Source organism: Papaver somniferum, chromosome 9 (assembly GCF_003573695.1).
Source record: "Papaver somniferum cultivar HN1 chromosome 9, ASM357369v1, whole genome shotgun sequence".
NCBI classification, from domain to species: Eukaryota; Viridiplantae; Streptophyta; class Magnoliopsida; order Ranunculales; family Papaveraceae; genus Papaver; species Papaver somniferum.
The window spans coordinates 88,875,406-88,892,099 of NC_039366.1; the positions used below are offsets into that span (position 1 = coordinate 88,875,406).

At 36.2% G+C, this 16,694-nt stretch overlaps 1 protein-coding gene across 1 annotated transcript; it reads right to left on the reverse strand.

The window, feature by feature from the left end:
* Positions 1-8,680: 8,680 nt before the first annotated feature.
* LOC113310987 (condensin complex subunit 1-like) lies at positions 8,681-15,962 on the reverse strand. Its single transcript, XM_026559818.1, has 16 exons — positions 15,778-15,962; positions 15,348-15,676; positions 14,974-15,134; positions 13,698-14,886; positions 13,390-13,581; positions 11,726-12,355; positions 11,364-11,540; positions 11,165-11,232; positions 10,849-11,071; positions 10,674-10,773; positions 10,465-10,580; positions 10,335-10,392; positions 10,107-10,258; positions 9,823-10,027; positions 9,164-9,457; positions 8,681-8,831 (listed from the first exon to the last, which is right to left on the reverse strand). Exons 1-15 carry the CDS (start codon positions 15,908-15,910, stop codon positions 9,186-9,188), a joined length of 4,005 nt encoding a protein of 1,334 aa, XP_026415603.1. The 5' UTR covers positions 15,911-15,962; the 3' UTR covers positions 8,681-8,831; positions 9,164-9,185.
* Positions 15,963-16,694: the final 732 nt, after the last annotated feature.

Below are 16,694 nucleotides of genomic sequence, written 5' to 3' on the forward strand. Positions count from 1 at the left end.
GTGGTGGAGGAGGCAAGTACTCGATGAAGAAAATCCTCTGAACCTTTAAACAAATATACTGCACGGAAGTACTTTGAGTTCGAAATAGTAATCTGTAGGACTCTGACCTAAACCAAATGCTCGTTCCATATTCAACTCGGTCACAAGAAAAGAGAAGGGAGGAAGCTGAGAATGTGTGGAGATCAATGTAGATTGATCAATTGATGATGTGATGTGTTGGACTGCTTTGAAGATGATTTCTCTGTGTACACGAGAAAAATTATCTGTGAGTGAGTGATGATTGACTGCGTGTTGAGTCTTACTCGGTTCAGTTGTCTTAGTTATCAAATCATAGGTTGAGAAACCTATTTATTGCAGCACATCGATCTCATGTAAGTGGTGACCGTTGAAGAGAGTGGAAGAATGGGAAAGTTGAAAAACGTGCATAAACCACTTCCACTTTGTATGAAGGACTTGGTTGATTGACCATCCACTATTACATTTACTCCTTCAACTGTCAGCACGACTTACTCACGTTTCTTATCATGGATGTATTTATTGCAGCACATCGATCTCCTCTAAGTGGTGACCGTTGAAGAGAGTGGAATAATGGGGAAATGGGAACGTGCATAAACCACTTCCACTTTGTATGGAAGACTTGGTTGATTGACCATCCACTATTCTAGTTACTCCTTCAACTGTCAGCACGACTTACTAAAATTTCTTATCGTGGATGTGTTGCATATCACACGTGATGTAGCCGCCATACCAAAACCCTAGTGAATATCCCCCCATGTGATATGAATTTATGTCTCATGTGAAAGTGTTTTGCAGACGTATTTTATGTGTGGTCAATCTTTGACCTAGTTAGACTATGATTCTTAACTGATGAATTGAACAAAGTTTGTAATTAATGAGTATGATGGAAGAACCATAAAGTGTTTGCTGAGACAGTAATATGAATGTTGAATTAGGTCAGTGATAACCATGACATATCATTATGCTAGACGGAGTAGTAATGATAGTTGGAATGACTTGGATTGATAAGCATAGGTAATTGAGATTGTTGGATCGATCATAAACCATTATGTTGATGCATCAAACGCTTAATAGGAAGTCGTATGAAAATATTTATTGTTAAATGATCACATAAGGCTCATCTTGATCCATGTGTCATGAGGTCAGTCGAATGATAAAGAGAGATTAAAATAATGGTCAACTGACGAACCAAATGTTATTTGATGGACCAACTGAGTATTGATAGATGGATCAATATTGCTCAAATATTGATAATTTAATCAATATTTATTTGCAAAATAATTGTCAGTTGAATCAAATAAATTTAATAAAATATTGGTAGCCGACCGAATATTAAATTATTGATTAAAATACTAATTGTTGTATCAATAAAAATTATTGGTGTTTGAACCTATTCAGAATTATGCCCTGCAGAGCATTGGGTTCAAAACCTTAATTTTTGCAGATGGATGATTCATCAATCATTGTGCCAATGGATGAGAGAGGGACCGGTCATAGGTGATGATGGACCGACCATGTGGCATCCAGATGTTTGACTAAGCATTCACTAAAGTCAGTTGCAGAGCGTTGGTGAAAGGATGATTAACCAGTGTTTTAAACATAACTAAAATAGTGCTTTACTGAGCATTAGGTAGTAAAATATAAGTATGAAAGGAGGAGGACCGGCCAAGGGGTGTATAAACCGGCCCTTGGTGGCCGTGGGACCATCTGATGGTGAATGGATTATCTTCCAAGTTGTTGGAGTGAGTTTAAACCAAACATGAACTCCAGAAGACTAATTAGGTGATTAATCAATGATGCAGGTGGGACCGACTTTCGGCAATCAAGAAGCCGACCATAGTGGCATGCTCGTGTCATTATTGTTTGCAGACCACTCGTGAGAATTTTTGTATTTTTTGATGGTCCATCGAGCATTATTTCATCCTTTTATGAAGAATTTGTGTTTGACTGAAACTTTTAATTTTGCTTGCAAGACCAAATGTTGGAAATAATAAAATACTACTCCCTCCGTTTCTGGAAAAGTGTTACTTTCACTTTTTCAATTTGGCCTAGTTTTAGGCTAAAATGAAAAAAATGAAAGTATCACTTTTCCAGAAACTGAGGTAGTATTATTTTTATATTTTTATGGTAGAAGTCATAATGTTTGCATGACCACTTGTTTTGCTAACCATATGGTCCATGAAGCAATATTTGACAAAATATGGAAATCAGGAGTTTTGATCAAAAGAGGAAGTCCTTGAAAGAGGAAATAATAACAATATTTTAATAATACAATAAAGGGGAAAGGGGGAACGGCCAAAAACGACGGTCGGTCGGCCATGTGGGCCCAACCTCACGTTTCTTTTATCTTTATTATTTTATCTCTCTTACTTTTCCTATTTTGATACAACTTCCATATCCTTGTTCTTCGGATTCTCCTTTGAGCATTATTACTAAATACACCCGTGCCTTTTACTCGAGAGTGCCTTTTACTCGAAAGGTGAATATCCTATTTCATGGAATTCAGCTGAGAAAAGCCATGATTCTGAGTAAGTGAATATGGTTTAATTAGTATATTTTTCTAGGAACTCAATCGATGATTATTGAACTAGATTTAATTAATTAGTCGCTCTATACTAGCAGGCAATCTGTCTAGGAGCATTCAACTAATTCAGATTAGTTCTGAATTATTTTAAGGAAGTTCAGACGCCAGAAATGAATATTGAATTCAAATAAAAAATGTCGAGTCTTTCAGCTTAACTGTAAAATACCTTAAATACTGAAGGTTTTACATCAGAAGCCCAAATATTGTCGTTATATATTATTACATTTGATGAGGTTACAGAACTGCAATTCACTTTTCTTGCGGAAGGTGAAGATATGAATTTCTTATGATTCTAATGTTGATCAGAGATACATAATTTTCGATGTGATTTTATGAATATAACCTTCATTAAAAATCCACCATCAACAATACCAAAACTTGGAAAATAGATATAATTACATAATTTTTTTGATGATAAAATTGTGAATGATATTGTATATATATATATATATATATATATTATAATTTCATCTCATGGAAAGGACCACTTGCGTTGGGTATCAGATTGCAATTGGTTGTTTTCTGTTAAGACAACATACAGGGTTGTATATACTGCAAGTATTGTTGTTAATAATAATGTAGCTAACATAGATTTCCTTTAGACTAAGTTTTGGAAAACTAGCCTCCCTTGCACTTCTTATGGAAGTGTGTGCAAGGGTGATTGCCAGTATGTGATAAAATAACAAAGCATATAACATCTGTTAGCCCCAATTATCTTTTCCGTGACAGGAAAGTTGAGTCCACCCAACATTTGTTATTAAGATGTGATATAGACTGGCTGAGGAAATTTGGTTGGTTGTTGATATTAACCTTGTAGGTTGAATTAATGGTATTCCTATCAATTATTGGCTAGCTAGATGGTACTTTGCAGGTGTTAATAATGATGGGAATCAACATGAGATGATAAAAATTGCAGATTTCACACTCTGAAACATTTGGAAGTTGAAATGTGCAGTAACTTTTAATATACACAAGTAAATATTATTAATAAAGTGAGTCAGATCAATGGTAGCAGGGCTAAGTGGGAAGCAACCAACTGTAATCGGTTGTTTGTTAGTTCGGGTCCAATACCTCTAGTTCAAGTTGCTTGAAACAAACCAACAACATCATTTATAAAAATTAATTTTGATACATTTTTTTTTTCAAAGGATTCTAAAATTATGGGAATTGGTTTAATAATTAGTGATGATGCGGGAAATAGGAGAGCGGCCGGATGTATACTAGCAGTAGCTCAAGATGCTGAAAAGGCAGAAGTGCTTGTTGCATTAGAAGGGATTAAGTGGGCAGTGGAGCATCAAGATCAAAATCTACAACCAGAAGGGGATTGTGTCAACATGGTGAATGCGGTTAATGGCAAGATATAATTAGTGAAATGGACAAGGTTAATGGCAAGATAGAATTTGTGAAATGGACAACACATAGTATCATTTATGATTATTCAGAACTTCTTTAATAAGGGGGATATTGTTATGTCGCAAGAGAAACCAACGAGGTTGCGGATCTTTGGGCAAAAGACGCAAAACTTAGGGAAAACTATGTTTTCTGGCATGAGGATTTACCATTATGGGTATCATCTCTCATATTAGAAACACTGGATATATCTCAGTAACTCATTAATGAAATTTTCCTTTCCTATTAAAAAATTGGAAAAGAAATAAATATACTCAGATTCTCACTTCTTTTAGAAAGGAAAAGAGGTACCAACCAAAAAGCAATCAAAAGTCATGATAGACCAGAAAAAATCTATGAAACATCAAACCGATACATTTAAACTGTTAGACCTGTAAAAGCTTGAACTATAAAATTTAAACAAAAATAAGACTAGTTTTACTAAAAATTGAGGCAAATATGTAGATGAAAAATATACCACCTACTAATAATCAGTTGTTTAGAAACTGAGAACTACAAATAAGCTATTAACCTAAGCATGTAAAGAGTTGTGAGCTTGTTAGAATCAATAAAGAATTCGGCTCACAACTGACCGAAGAGTCCGTGGGAAAAGAAGGTGCGTATAGGTAGGACCTAATTCATAAGAGCATCTCCAACAGAAGGTGTAAAAAATCCTACATGAATTTATTATCTAGTCCTTTTATTTATGGGGTTTATCCAGAGAGTAAATTTAGGATCTTATTCCTTAAAAACTATCTCCAACAGTTAGAGATTTTTATTCCTTATAATTAATTATTAAAAGAGAAAACATGACGTGGAGGTGCATCCGAAGGTGTAGTTAACACTTTCTACAAGACCTTCTTATTTAGTATGACACCCCTCCTGATTTATAGGACCTACTGTTGGAGATGGTTTTAATTAAAATGAGGGTTTAAAATCCTATGTGTCATATAAAAATATAATTATAACCCTCTGTTGGAGATGCTCTAAGGTCTTTGCACAATTACAACATGGGTCGTACTAGTCAATCATTTGGAGACTAAGTCTTCTGAACATGTACTCTTATATATAGCCCACAAGGCATTGTAAGTGGACATGATTTTTAATATAATCTCATTTACACTTTTATTTTTATTCTCTTGTCTCCCAAGTAATTTATTTACATATTTAAATACTCATTCCAAAATAAATGAATAAATTTTGATAATCAATCGACTTGATCGAGATCGTGCCAAGGTAATTAAACCGATATCTACATATGGTGTTCGAAGTTAGGAGGTATACTTGAATTATACATGTCAACAGTTTTTTTGTGTTGTAGAATAATTCTATTTTCCGATTCTATTTTTTCTTATTTACCACCCACAGAAGTCAAATTAAGTTTGACTAAAACTATCACAAACACAATTTGTTTTCTTGTCCATTAATATCTTTTTCAATAAAAATCCATTTAAAAAGGATTTACCCTAGTTAGTTTGAAATTCCGTTTAAAATCAAAACTCAAACAAATTATTGATGAAGGTAGTGATCGTTGGGAGAGATAGAGTACAAAAACGGTATGAGAGATGAGGAATTATAACTTATCTCTTCTTCCCTCCTAAAAAGTTCGGGTTTCATGTCCATGTGTGTCGCTGATATGAATCTCAAAACAGGGACATGTAGTTAGTTAGTCATGCATATTCTTAATTCTTATATAGATTGATTGGATGATCATTAATTATAATGGTTTGGTCATGATTTTGATATTAATATGTTTATGATTGAATTTGAAATCCCGTTTCTTTTTTTTTCCAATTAGTTTAGGTGTGTGTAACTTGCCCACATAACTGATTTTACATATTACTGGACACGTGATGACAATCCGATCGAACAAGTTCGGGTATGCTTAAAAAAAAGGATGGTGGGATAAGAAGTTACCGAACCAGAGGGTGGAGAGAATTGCATTTACTTTAGTTAGAGATTTAAAAATGGAGAAGTAGTACGCACAACTGTAAATATAGATGAGAAAAATGCATTTGAGGAGAGATCCAGTCTACCTCCCTTAAAAATGCATTTGGATAACTAGATAATTAGATAAATGTTGATTCTCCTTTACTAATCAATTTTTGACTGATTAAACTTTGATTTAGAGAAAGGGGTGGCGATTTAATTTGGTCTTAACGATGGTGATTTTAATGGTGGTACTATATTTAACATCACTAATTGTTGGGTGTAAACAAAAGTCAAAAAGTGATACAGTAAAACCTCTATATAAGAATATTCTTGGGACCATAAAAATATATTTTTATATAGAGGTAATTTTTATACTGATTAAGCCAAGTAGGGACTATCAATTTTTATTCTTATACGAAGTTTATTCCTTTATAGTGTACTCTTATATGGAGGTTCTACTGTATCTAGGATATACGGGTGACAAGTAGGATAAGTAGGGGTGGTAATTAATGAGAGTGGCAAACAAGAAACGTGTGGGTGGTAAAATAGGTAGAACCTAAAATAAAGGTTATAGGTGTAAAGACTTACACAATGCCTGAAAGCACATACGCTGAAAATTAATTTTCGACTTCTAGATGTAAGAAACTCATAAACTAATTTGAGCACATTATTTTTGAATGATTTCTTTAAAAAAAAGAAAAAAGAGATTAATTTGGGTACACGATTTAGAATAGGGATAATTAGAGTTTAATACTCAGGTTTTGACCAATACTAGGCTTTGGTCTAACATTTGTCCAACGTTTGGGCTTGGTACCTGGACTGGACGTTGACTCCAATTGACTCGGTTAAATATTAATTTCTTTTTAGAAAATGTTTAAATAATAAATAAATAAAAATAAAATAGAAATAAAGTGAAACTATTATAAGAAATTACTAAAGTAACCTTAAATTTGCTCACTTTAACTCTCGTTTTCTCTATCTATACCATCACCGCCACCATGCTCTCAAAAGAAAAAGCGCCACCATGCTCTCAAAAGAAAAAGAAAAAAATCACCACCACCAAATCCCTTCTCGAAATATAACAGACCTTGCTTGAAAGCTCCATCATTCAATCACAGACTCAAAACCCAACACATCTTCCCTTGCTTTGTCTAACTACTCCAGTCTTCTTCATCAATCTCATCATTCTTACCTGCCATCAATCAAACTACCATTGCGAGCTCTAGTTCTTCTCAGCCATCACCAACAAAACTCTTTGTGACCATCTCCCATCTGTTCTTATAAAACTCGATTCAGTTCGTCTTGATGTTTCTCTTACTCTTCATAGAAACCTTGTTCTTATAAAATTTGATGTTCTGTTGTTTCCTTTCTCTTAATTTTTGATAGAAATGTGATGAGCCCTATTTCTTGACACCTTAAATTTTGATTTCTTAGAAATTAGTACAGAAATTGACCAATTTGGGAATCCTAGATTGAGAAATCAGAAAATTTGGGAATTTTATTAAAGCCCTAATTTGTGATGTCGATAAAAAATGGTTGTTTTTTATGATTTTTTTCTAGGGATTTCGGTTGGTGAAAAGGGGATCTGGTGTTGTTCATAAATTAATGATAGTGAATAAGAATGGTGATTTTGCTTGAGTTCTGTATGAAAAAAATGGGTTTGCTTTTGATGGTGAGTTTGGGTAAGAAATCGATAGTGGGAGATGTACATTAATGAAGCTGGTAATTAGAATCGGTGTGCTGTGAAGAATGGGTTTGGAGTTCAGATTGGGAATGTGATGCTGCTGTTGTTGATTATAGTGATGGATGAATGAATGAACTGAAATGGTGGAATGGATGATGCAGTGAATCAAGAATAAACACGAATGGATGTATTAATTCAAGTCTTCTGATCTCCTCCATCAAAACCCAACTCTAATCTCTGCAAACCCTAATTTATTTTATATCTTTTCACTGAATCAAAGCAGTGCTTATTTTATTTCTTCTCGACCTTGTTTCAGGGAATAAACCCACCTCAAAGGGTACACTTGTAAACTCGTCATTTTCACGATATTTTTATTTTACAAAATCATTGAGGGCCAGTAAAAAACAGTCAACGTCAGGTCCAGGTACCAAACCCTAACGTTGGACAAATGTTAGACCAAAGCCTAGTATTGGTCAAAATCTAAGTACTAAACTCCAATTATCCCTTTAGAATAACTGCTGAAATAAAAAAGGAAAAAGAAAGAACAAAAAAGATTTCACAAACTAAAATGTTTTGGTTCTAACTTCTAGGATCGACTTCTCATATGAACAGAACATCCAATTAAACTAGTACTCCTATTAAAATATGAATAATAGAAAAATATCTCACTTCAAACCAAGCTCCGACAAACGAGCTTGAACAAGGATCGCCAGATATACGGGTGTCTATTTTTTTCCCACAATGATTGTCATGTTGAACCGTTGTTTTTCCTCCCCATAAAAACAGTCATTTTATATCATGATTTATATGGGCAGATACGAGCTCTACTATGGGCTGATATCAATTCATATACAACAAAAATGATCCTGACAAGATCCTGGCGATTCCGACCATTGGATCGATGGACTGGTATCAGCCTCTAGTAGAGCTGGTATCAGCACATATAAATCATGTTATATACAGCCGTGTTTCAAGCCTGACATTGTTTTTGTGAGAGTTGGCCATGTATTTTTATTTTCATATATCATGGAGTGCTTAAGCTTCGGAAATAGCTTAAAAAGAAGTGCATAACCTGAACTCCAGAAAATTCACATTACAAATATACTGATGGAGATTTACAACACCACACAAACACCTATCACGTAAGAAAGCGAGTTCCCTTGCTTCCTTTCTTACACGGAATGCTGGAAAATGAGAACTGTAATTACAATACACCAGCGCTACCTGCATTATTTTAAATATGAAATGAGATATCATGTAAATATTAATAGATGAATTTCGCTATAAAATTCTTGCTAAACCCCAAAAAAAAAAAAAAAAAAAAAATAGCGAGGTTTCATTGTCCCCGACCCAAAAGAAGCTTAAGTTGACGTAATCACGCAAAAAAACTCTAGCTACCAAAACAAGAAAAGGAAACAGCTAAACCAAAAGTCAACTTGTGATTTGACCAAATTATACTTTCAGGGGAAAAGCTTTCTTTCCCGTTTTTTTTCTTAAAAAAAATCTGACCAACAATGTGAAGTTTAATACACCAACAGTGTGAGAGAGAATTATACCTGTGCAAGAACTTTTTGGTGCTTAAGCTTCTTCATCTTCGCTATCCTCATCCATTTCTACTTCTTCTTCTAAGTCACCTTCAAATTCTTTCGTTACTGCTTTTGTAGTACCCTCCACTTCTTCTGTAGCTACTACGTCGCCTTCATCTTCTTCTGTGGTGCCTTCTTCCACTTCTTCTGTAGCTTCAATATCGCCTTCAACTTCTTCTGTGGCTTCGTCTATCTGATCTTCAACCTCTTCTGAGCCTTCTGATTCGTCATCCGACTCATTTGAAGGGTCAATCACCTCACCAGCTGTTCCATTCCCAACATAAAAGATTAAACCACATCAGTAACAGCACGAGGTAAAATTAGAAACCAAATAAGAGTATGCAAATCAAGGATGAGATAGTGAAGTGCCTTGCAACTGGCACAAAGTAAAATATCTATACGGTACAATAAGTACACGTGGGATTATACTCAAACATAAAACACGCTTGCAATGCACGTGCCCAGTGGATCAAGATGAATTTGAATAGCGGATACTTGATTTGTCAAGTGGATGATGTCGAAGGACTTAACGGCGAGGTGTAACAAAAGGTACTAGTTTTTGAATCAGTATGGGAGTTCCATAAAAAACTGCAGCAAATTGATATTGAACAGAATGAGTCCAAACCTACCTTCAGCAGCATCGGTATCTGAATCTTCTTGTCCCTTTTGATCCTTCCCTACGACAAGCTCTTCCAAACTATTTAACTTCTGTTGATGCATCAGGGCATTTCTGGCAGTTAGCTCTTGCTCCTTCTTCTCCATATGATACTTATCCAATTTCTCTTCAAACTCCTCAACACAAGCTTTAAGCTCTGGCTTGGCGAACTTTTTACCCTGATTTAGAAAATAAAATATTGAAGATATCGTTTTATTAAACCATGCTTGTATTAAGAAAAGTAGTTATATGCATTACCTTGCTGATTATGCTCCGGAAACTTTCCATAACAGAATCCTCAGATAGAACATGTTCATAGTTTTTAAAGGATTCCATAAGTTTTTTCATCCCCTTTTCGGTGAATGTTAGCTGTGAAAGGCAGTAGGCAATATATTCCCACTGTTTCTTATCTGCAACCAAATTATACCATAAAGTAGAGAATATACAGACTAAAGAACGTATGAACAGGAAACCTATATGATATACCTGTGACTCCGCTAAACCTGTTGCAAAGCTTTTCCACGAGAGATTCCATTTGTTTGTCCTGACAAAGATCCACAGAGTATCAGTATGGGAAAACAAGGTTGGTATATTAAAGCAACTGAAACTTGAATACCTTCTTAATCGAGCCTATTAAGAACTGCATAATGTTGTAGAAAACCTCTTTCTTCAGATTTTGGTTGGATAGTCTTCCAAGAATATCCGGAAGTAAATTATAAATTGGATTGCTCCCTGCATTCATGACATCCAGTTTAGACAAGCATATCACGACTAGCAATGTAAAATCACAGTAACATTATCATATTATAAATACTCAAAAGTTACCTTTCTTAGATAATTCATGAAAGAAAAGCTTTGCAAGACTTGAAATCCTCTCATCTTCATCTTCTAAACAGACAGCCATTTCATTTATATAACCTTTCACCTATCAACAGTCAGTCTCTAAATTAACATGCACTCACTATTAGTAAATTCAAAGGACAAAGGATTTTGAGCAAACCTTCATCATATCATTCAATATCAAGTGTGAAAGCACCAACACTGCATTTTTCCTAACCGAGATTGATGGATCTCGCAGTCGAGCATACATCTTCTCAGTCCATGGCTCTAAGAGATTAGGGAACCGAGCAGCCAAGTCTCCCAGAGCAATTGTGCAGTTAGATCGAACAGTTTCTGACGGTGCGCCCTCCACAACTGTGAAGAGAAGCTGAAGATTCTCTTCACTGAGCAGTCAATCAGTTAAAGACCATAGATCAGTACTTTGTTTTCTATTATTCTTTATGTATAACAAACAAGATGCCACATTAGATTCTTACCAGAAATCTGCATCTATAATCATAAACCGACAAAGTGCCAGCATTCCAGAAGCCTGCAATTCTGGATACTAGAAAATGCACATTTGATTCAAGTCAGTTCTTCATATATATATACATATAGGCTCTAAAAAACAGCCAGAATACACCAACAAAAAAAGGTACAAAGAAATGAATTAGGCAAGTTAGTGAAGCCAATCACCTTTTGCATCAAAACATAATTTCTACAAAGACTTGAGAGAAAAGGTGCACAGCGTCCAATTAAGGTCTTTTCAGCACAATGGCCTGAAACAATTTCTTTCTCTGCTCTTTCAGAGAGTGCATCGATTATTGCATCTTCAGAAACCGCAAGACCTAATTCAGAGTTTATATTATTCTCCTGCACAATACATTCGGTACAAAAATGGTTCAGTTAAATTTACAATGAAAAGATAATATAATTTTTGCAAAAGAAACGTTCAAACATCAAAATGAGGTCGATAGATGATAAGAGGATTAACGGAATAGCACAAATGCAATCAGTCAGTACAAACGACTTTATAAGATTAGAGTTCCTTTCCATACCTTTGAGGACTCGTCACCTTGGACATTCTGAGTCTCAATATTTGACTTCTCTGTCTTCGTTTTCTGTTTACGAATCTTTAGAACACAAGATTCAATGTAAACTAGCTGATTTAAAGCTACGTGACTTACAACAAATAAAAATCTACCGAGTTTGTCTACTTGCACAGTGGAAAGAATATTTGTGCCATTTGGCAACTCGTCTCCATTAGAATGAAACACTGCACTAAATGATCTTTTCACCACCAGAGCAGCTAATGTTTCTGGTGCTGGATGAATAGCATATATAGCAGCAATGGCTTTATCTACTGCAGCATACCATATATTTTGCGGTAGCCCCAACCCAGTGACCAAACTTTCCAGAATACCAAACACTCTATTGCCACTTGTAGCAATCAGCTTTTCCTTATCTTCTTTTGATAATCTTTGCAAGGCAACACATGCCATTCTGGCGAGCAAAGGGTCCTCTTTCGCCCAACGGCCAAAACCAATATCAATAATGTCCTGCAAACGAGAACCAAGAACACCAGCAGAACATTTTGCTGCCATGCAAAGAACTGATAGGGCTCCGCGGCTTTGCTCGGCTGTGACTGCGCTGACACTAAAGCTAAAGAAATCCCACAAGGAAGATATCTGCAAGACAAACAAGTTTGATTCATTTCAACAAATGAAAAAGTTTAAATCAAAATATAATGTCATACTCCCTCCGTTTCTGGAAAAGAGACACTTTCACTTTTTCAATTTGGCTAAAATGAAAAAGTGAAGTATCTCTTTTCCAAAAACAGAGGGAGTATTCATTAAGGTATGTGCTGAAATAAAACCAGTAAATTAAAAGATGCTGACTCGTACGGATCAAAAATTCCAAATTTAATTCACTTCTCAATCCTTTTAAACGACTCAACTTGCAAAGAAATAATGATAGTGATTATAATTTTGGTTACTCAAACGCGTTATCATCCATCAAAACCCTTATTATTACTCTTATAGCTTCCGCATCAATCTCATAGCAAACCACTTTCTTCTCGTATTTATATGAGAAATGAGGTCAACAGTAGGAAATGAGCATATGCTGCATAAACAGTAACTTATGTGCCAGGTGAAGTAACCATGCACATCATTTGTTAGTAATGCGCATATTATTTACGTCTACAACAAACCATAGACAAAGGCAGGAAAGGTGGGAGAAGAAGATAGGTGGAAACCTTTTCTTTTCAACAGCTAAAGCGTTCATTAGGCCCACGTGAACATAAGGGAAAGCACTAAAAACACTACACATACAACAATCATCATGTTAGTCTTCAGGACAACATATAAGACAGGAAAAGGCACAAACTATGCACCCTTCATTCTCGACATAACACTCAGGAGTGATAAGCTTTACTGATGCATGATCATGTAAGGAACTACATATGAAGTAAAGCATAATACAACAGCAGCCTACGCCCAAGTGTCAGAAAATATTCCCAACTCCGTTTTCCGTTTCGCATAAGATATGATGTCATAATATGTCAATACTGAAAACAACCTAACTGTTTGGTTTTGATAGTTAAAGACAGTAAAACAAGGTCTTAACCTTTTGTATGGGTCAAGTAGCCAGTTAGCTCTAAATCTAATACTGAAGGGGTTGGAATGGCAAGAGCATGACTAAAGTGGACTAAGGAACACACCGTGCTCGTTGAAATTTCACCCTTAGACACCAAGGCAGCAACTATAAACTCCAGAGCTGCAAGATCACCAATACTTGATTCGACAGCAAGAGTCAACAAATTCTTAGCAGTTTCCACAGGGCTTTTTCTTACATAAATGGTGATGAATGCACTTTCCACAGCTTCATATATTGACTTATCCTGTGAAAAAACCTGCAAGCATTCAAGGATAAGATTCAAATTTATATAAAAAAAAATCATTGAATGGCAATGAACTTCCTCAGTAAATTTCATACTGTCACAAAGAATGTGAACGTCAGTAGCATTACCAGAGGCATCATCTTGCGTAGACAGGCCTCTGATCCGTCAATTTGGAACTGTCTGCACCTCATAAGCAAGAGAATGGTGTGTTCAACATCGGTGGCAGAAGATGAAGCCATCAGCTGTGTAAGTATTGGCATCGTGTCTGATATGCACTTTGAGAATGTTAGGCCAGCCTTGAGAGATGCAACTAAGGCCCTGATGTGTTCCAAATTACCTATATTTGGCATGGAACTATCCTTAGGCTCGTCAATGTTTCCACCATCAGGTAAACAGCTGTCACTTACACTATCTTGCTGATCTGCTGGTATCTTATCAGTGTTTATATGATCAGTATCATTGCCTGCTTCACAGGTATCGGTATCAGATGGTATCCCATCCAAGACACTCTCTGAAGGGTCCGACGTTTCCTGATCAGATAATCTATCTTTGTACTTCTCCAAGGTTGCTTCAAAAGAAGCAATTCTGAGTTGTGGGCCAAATGGGTTATGCTGCAACATCACGATGAGTAAATTCAGCGCAGATTTCCTCACCACTGCAGTCTTATCCTCCAGTCTCCCAGCAGCCACCACTGCAACCTCATTCCATAAACCAATAGAGACGGCATGCTCTTCACATAGCTCACCCCACACCTGAAGTACCCGACTCCTTGTATATGCAGTCACATCTCGACACCGTTCAAGTAAGATCTCCAACATGGCTTGTTTGCTACGCAAGCGAACAGACTTTGAACTAACATCACCCTCGACATCCTGAAATGCCTTGGAGACCAACTTCCCCAGTACCCCAACCAGAGCATTTCTTATTTTATAAGATTCTCCACCAAAATGAGGAATCAAAACTCCAACATTTGTAGACACTAGCTTGGGTAGACGATCAGCTAGCTCAACAAGAAATCGTCCAATGTTTTCTGCCCCAACAGTGTCCCTCACATAATCCTTTGAGTTTGCCCGTCCAATCTCTCTTATGAGTGAGATTGCTAAGCTGCCATCTCCATATTTTTTCTCCATTGATGCAACAGCATCAGCCAAGTGGACCACAGTGAAATCATATCTGTGGATCAAATGCAACACTGAAGCACATGTCTGTGCCTTATACTGATATTTAGTGGAACAACTGCCTATTATCCGACACAGTGCCTCTTTTGTGTCAGAGTCCTTCAGGAGTACTGCTTTTTCAAACAAAGAGAATGCGTTTCTGGAAGGAAAAAGAAACAAATTTCCTGGTTAACTTGAAATCAACCAAAGCAAAGAAGAAACATGAATAGATTGTAGGAATACTTACTTCACAACATAAGAAAAATAATTTTCATCAGGACCAGAAGATCCAAAGAGTAACCCCAGATTGATTTCAAGAGAATTAGCTACTAATGTCAATATCCGTCCCCTCTGAGGTTCCCAATCCCATGACTTTACACTATGCTTCTTTCGGTTTGTTGCTCCTACCTAACTCACGAAGCAAAAGATCAAAAGAGAAAGCAGGTAAAGAACTACGTAATTCCCAACCACACACAAAAGAGAATGTTGAAAATCAGTACCCAACAAATCGCGAATAAAATCGACTAGAAAGTACCAGTACCCCAATTTTTTAATAATCAGCTACGAAACTAAACAAACAAATCGTAGAAAGCATAAACTAAAAAAGAAAAAAAAAATTACCCTGGAAATGTTGTCTGTAGACTGATTAGCAGTCTCCTCAGCAATAACGATAGATAGAAGCGAAAACGTATATACTTTAAAAGCATTTCGATGTGAAGCTATCCGGTCAGAAATGTTTGAAGTGTTGTCGTCATCATCATTAGAAGCTCTTGAAAGAGATTCGATACTTGGGATGAGGACACTGAGATTGGACCTCAGGGCTTCAACAAGGTTATACTTACAAGATGCAGTGAGCGTAGGGAAATCCCTAACGAGTGAATAAACTCTATCAAACACCTCTTGTTCCTCTATGCAGAACAATTCCTTGTTGGATAAATCAAATGCCACTTCTGTTTTCCATACAAAAATGAAATTTGAAATTCAAAATTAGAATGATAAAATAAATTTTTTTTGAGAGATATTAGGGTTTTTGTAGAAGCATTTCACTGACCTTTGACGAAATCCTCGAGCTGTGAAGTGTGGAAGGAAGATACATCGGTCGGAGATTGAACAACGAAGCGATCTTCACCGTGATCTTTTTCTAGGTCGCGGAGATTTGACGGAAAGATGAAAGATGGAGCCATGAGAGAGAGAGAGAGAGAGAGAGGGAGGGAGGAGGGGGGGTATTGTTCAGTCAAATGTCAGATTTGCCTTCAAATAAAGTTTTCAAAATCAGGAGCGGGAATATGAAAAAGTAGACTAGGGCTTGTTTGTTTGTTAACGAAGCTGCTACATATCTACCGGTTTTATACACCGGATAGATACACCCCTATGTGGCAGTGATGTCCACCGTTCATTGCTTCCCCATCCCACCAGGAAAAACAGGGAGTCCCTTTTGATACATAAGTGGGTATAATTTCAGTGTATAAAATCCGGTAGACAAGTAGCATTTTCGTTTGTTTAAACTCGAATTCAGAAATTATTTTCAAAGACTGTTCCTCTAAAAGCTTATAGGTTGTTTGGATATGAGAAGCGGAAGTATTTCTGCTTCTAAAACTTTTAATAGTTACTTCTGAAAAGTTGAAAAGTAAAAAATTTAGTTTGGCAAACTACCTAGCTTATAAGTTGAAAAGTCAATAAGCAAGTTTGGGAAATTAACAAAGTTAGAGAAATTCTAATGGGCATATCAAACAGGTAGGTTTGATGATTATACAACTACTGTGGGACTAGCAAACCACTAAAATGGATGAGCAAACCCTCAAATAAAAGGTTTTGTACATCGCGTCTCAGATTGAGTCGATCGACTCAACCTGAAACGACTGTGGCATACTGAGTCGAGCCTCGTCCCAAAAAAAGCCGAGTATCGTTCCATCTTGAGCCGGTTGGTTCTTATTGAGCCGACAACATCTAGTTACATCCAACGGCTAT

Excerpts from the sequence above, each read along its gene's own strand:
- LOC113310987 (XM_026559818.1), bottom strand. The coding sequence starts at position 15,910 with ATGGCTCCATCTTTCATCTTTCCGTCAAATCTCCGCGACCTAGAAAAA. Across the intron at positions 10,393-10,464 it reads TAATAGGCTCGATTAAGAAG|GACAAACAAATGGAATCTCT; the intron begins GTATTCAAGTTT and ends GATCTTTGTCAG. Across the intron at positions 10,259-10,334 it reads CAGGTTTAGCGGAGTCACAG|ATAAGAAACAGTGGGAATAT; the intron begins GTATATCATATA and ends ATTTGGTTGCAG.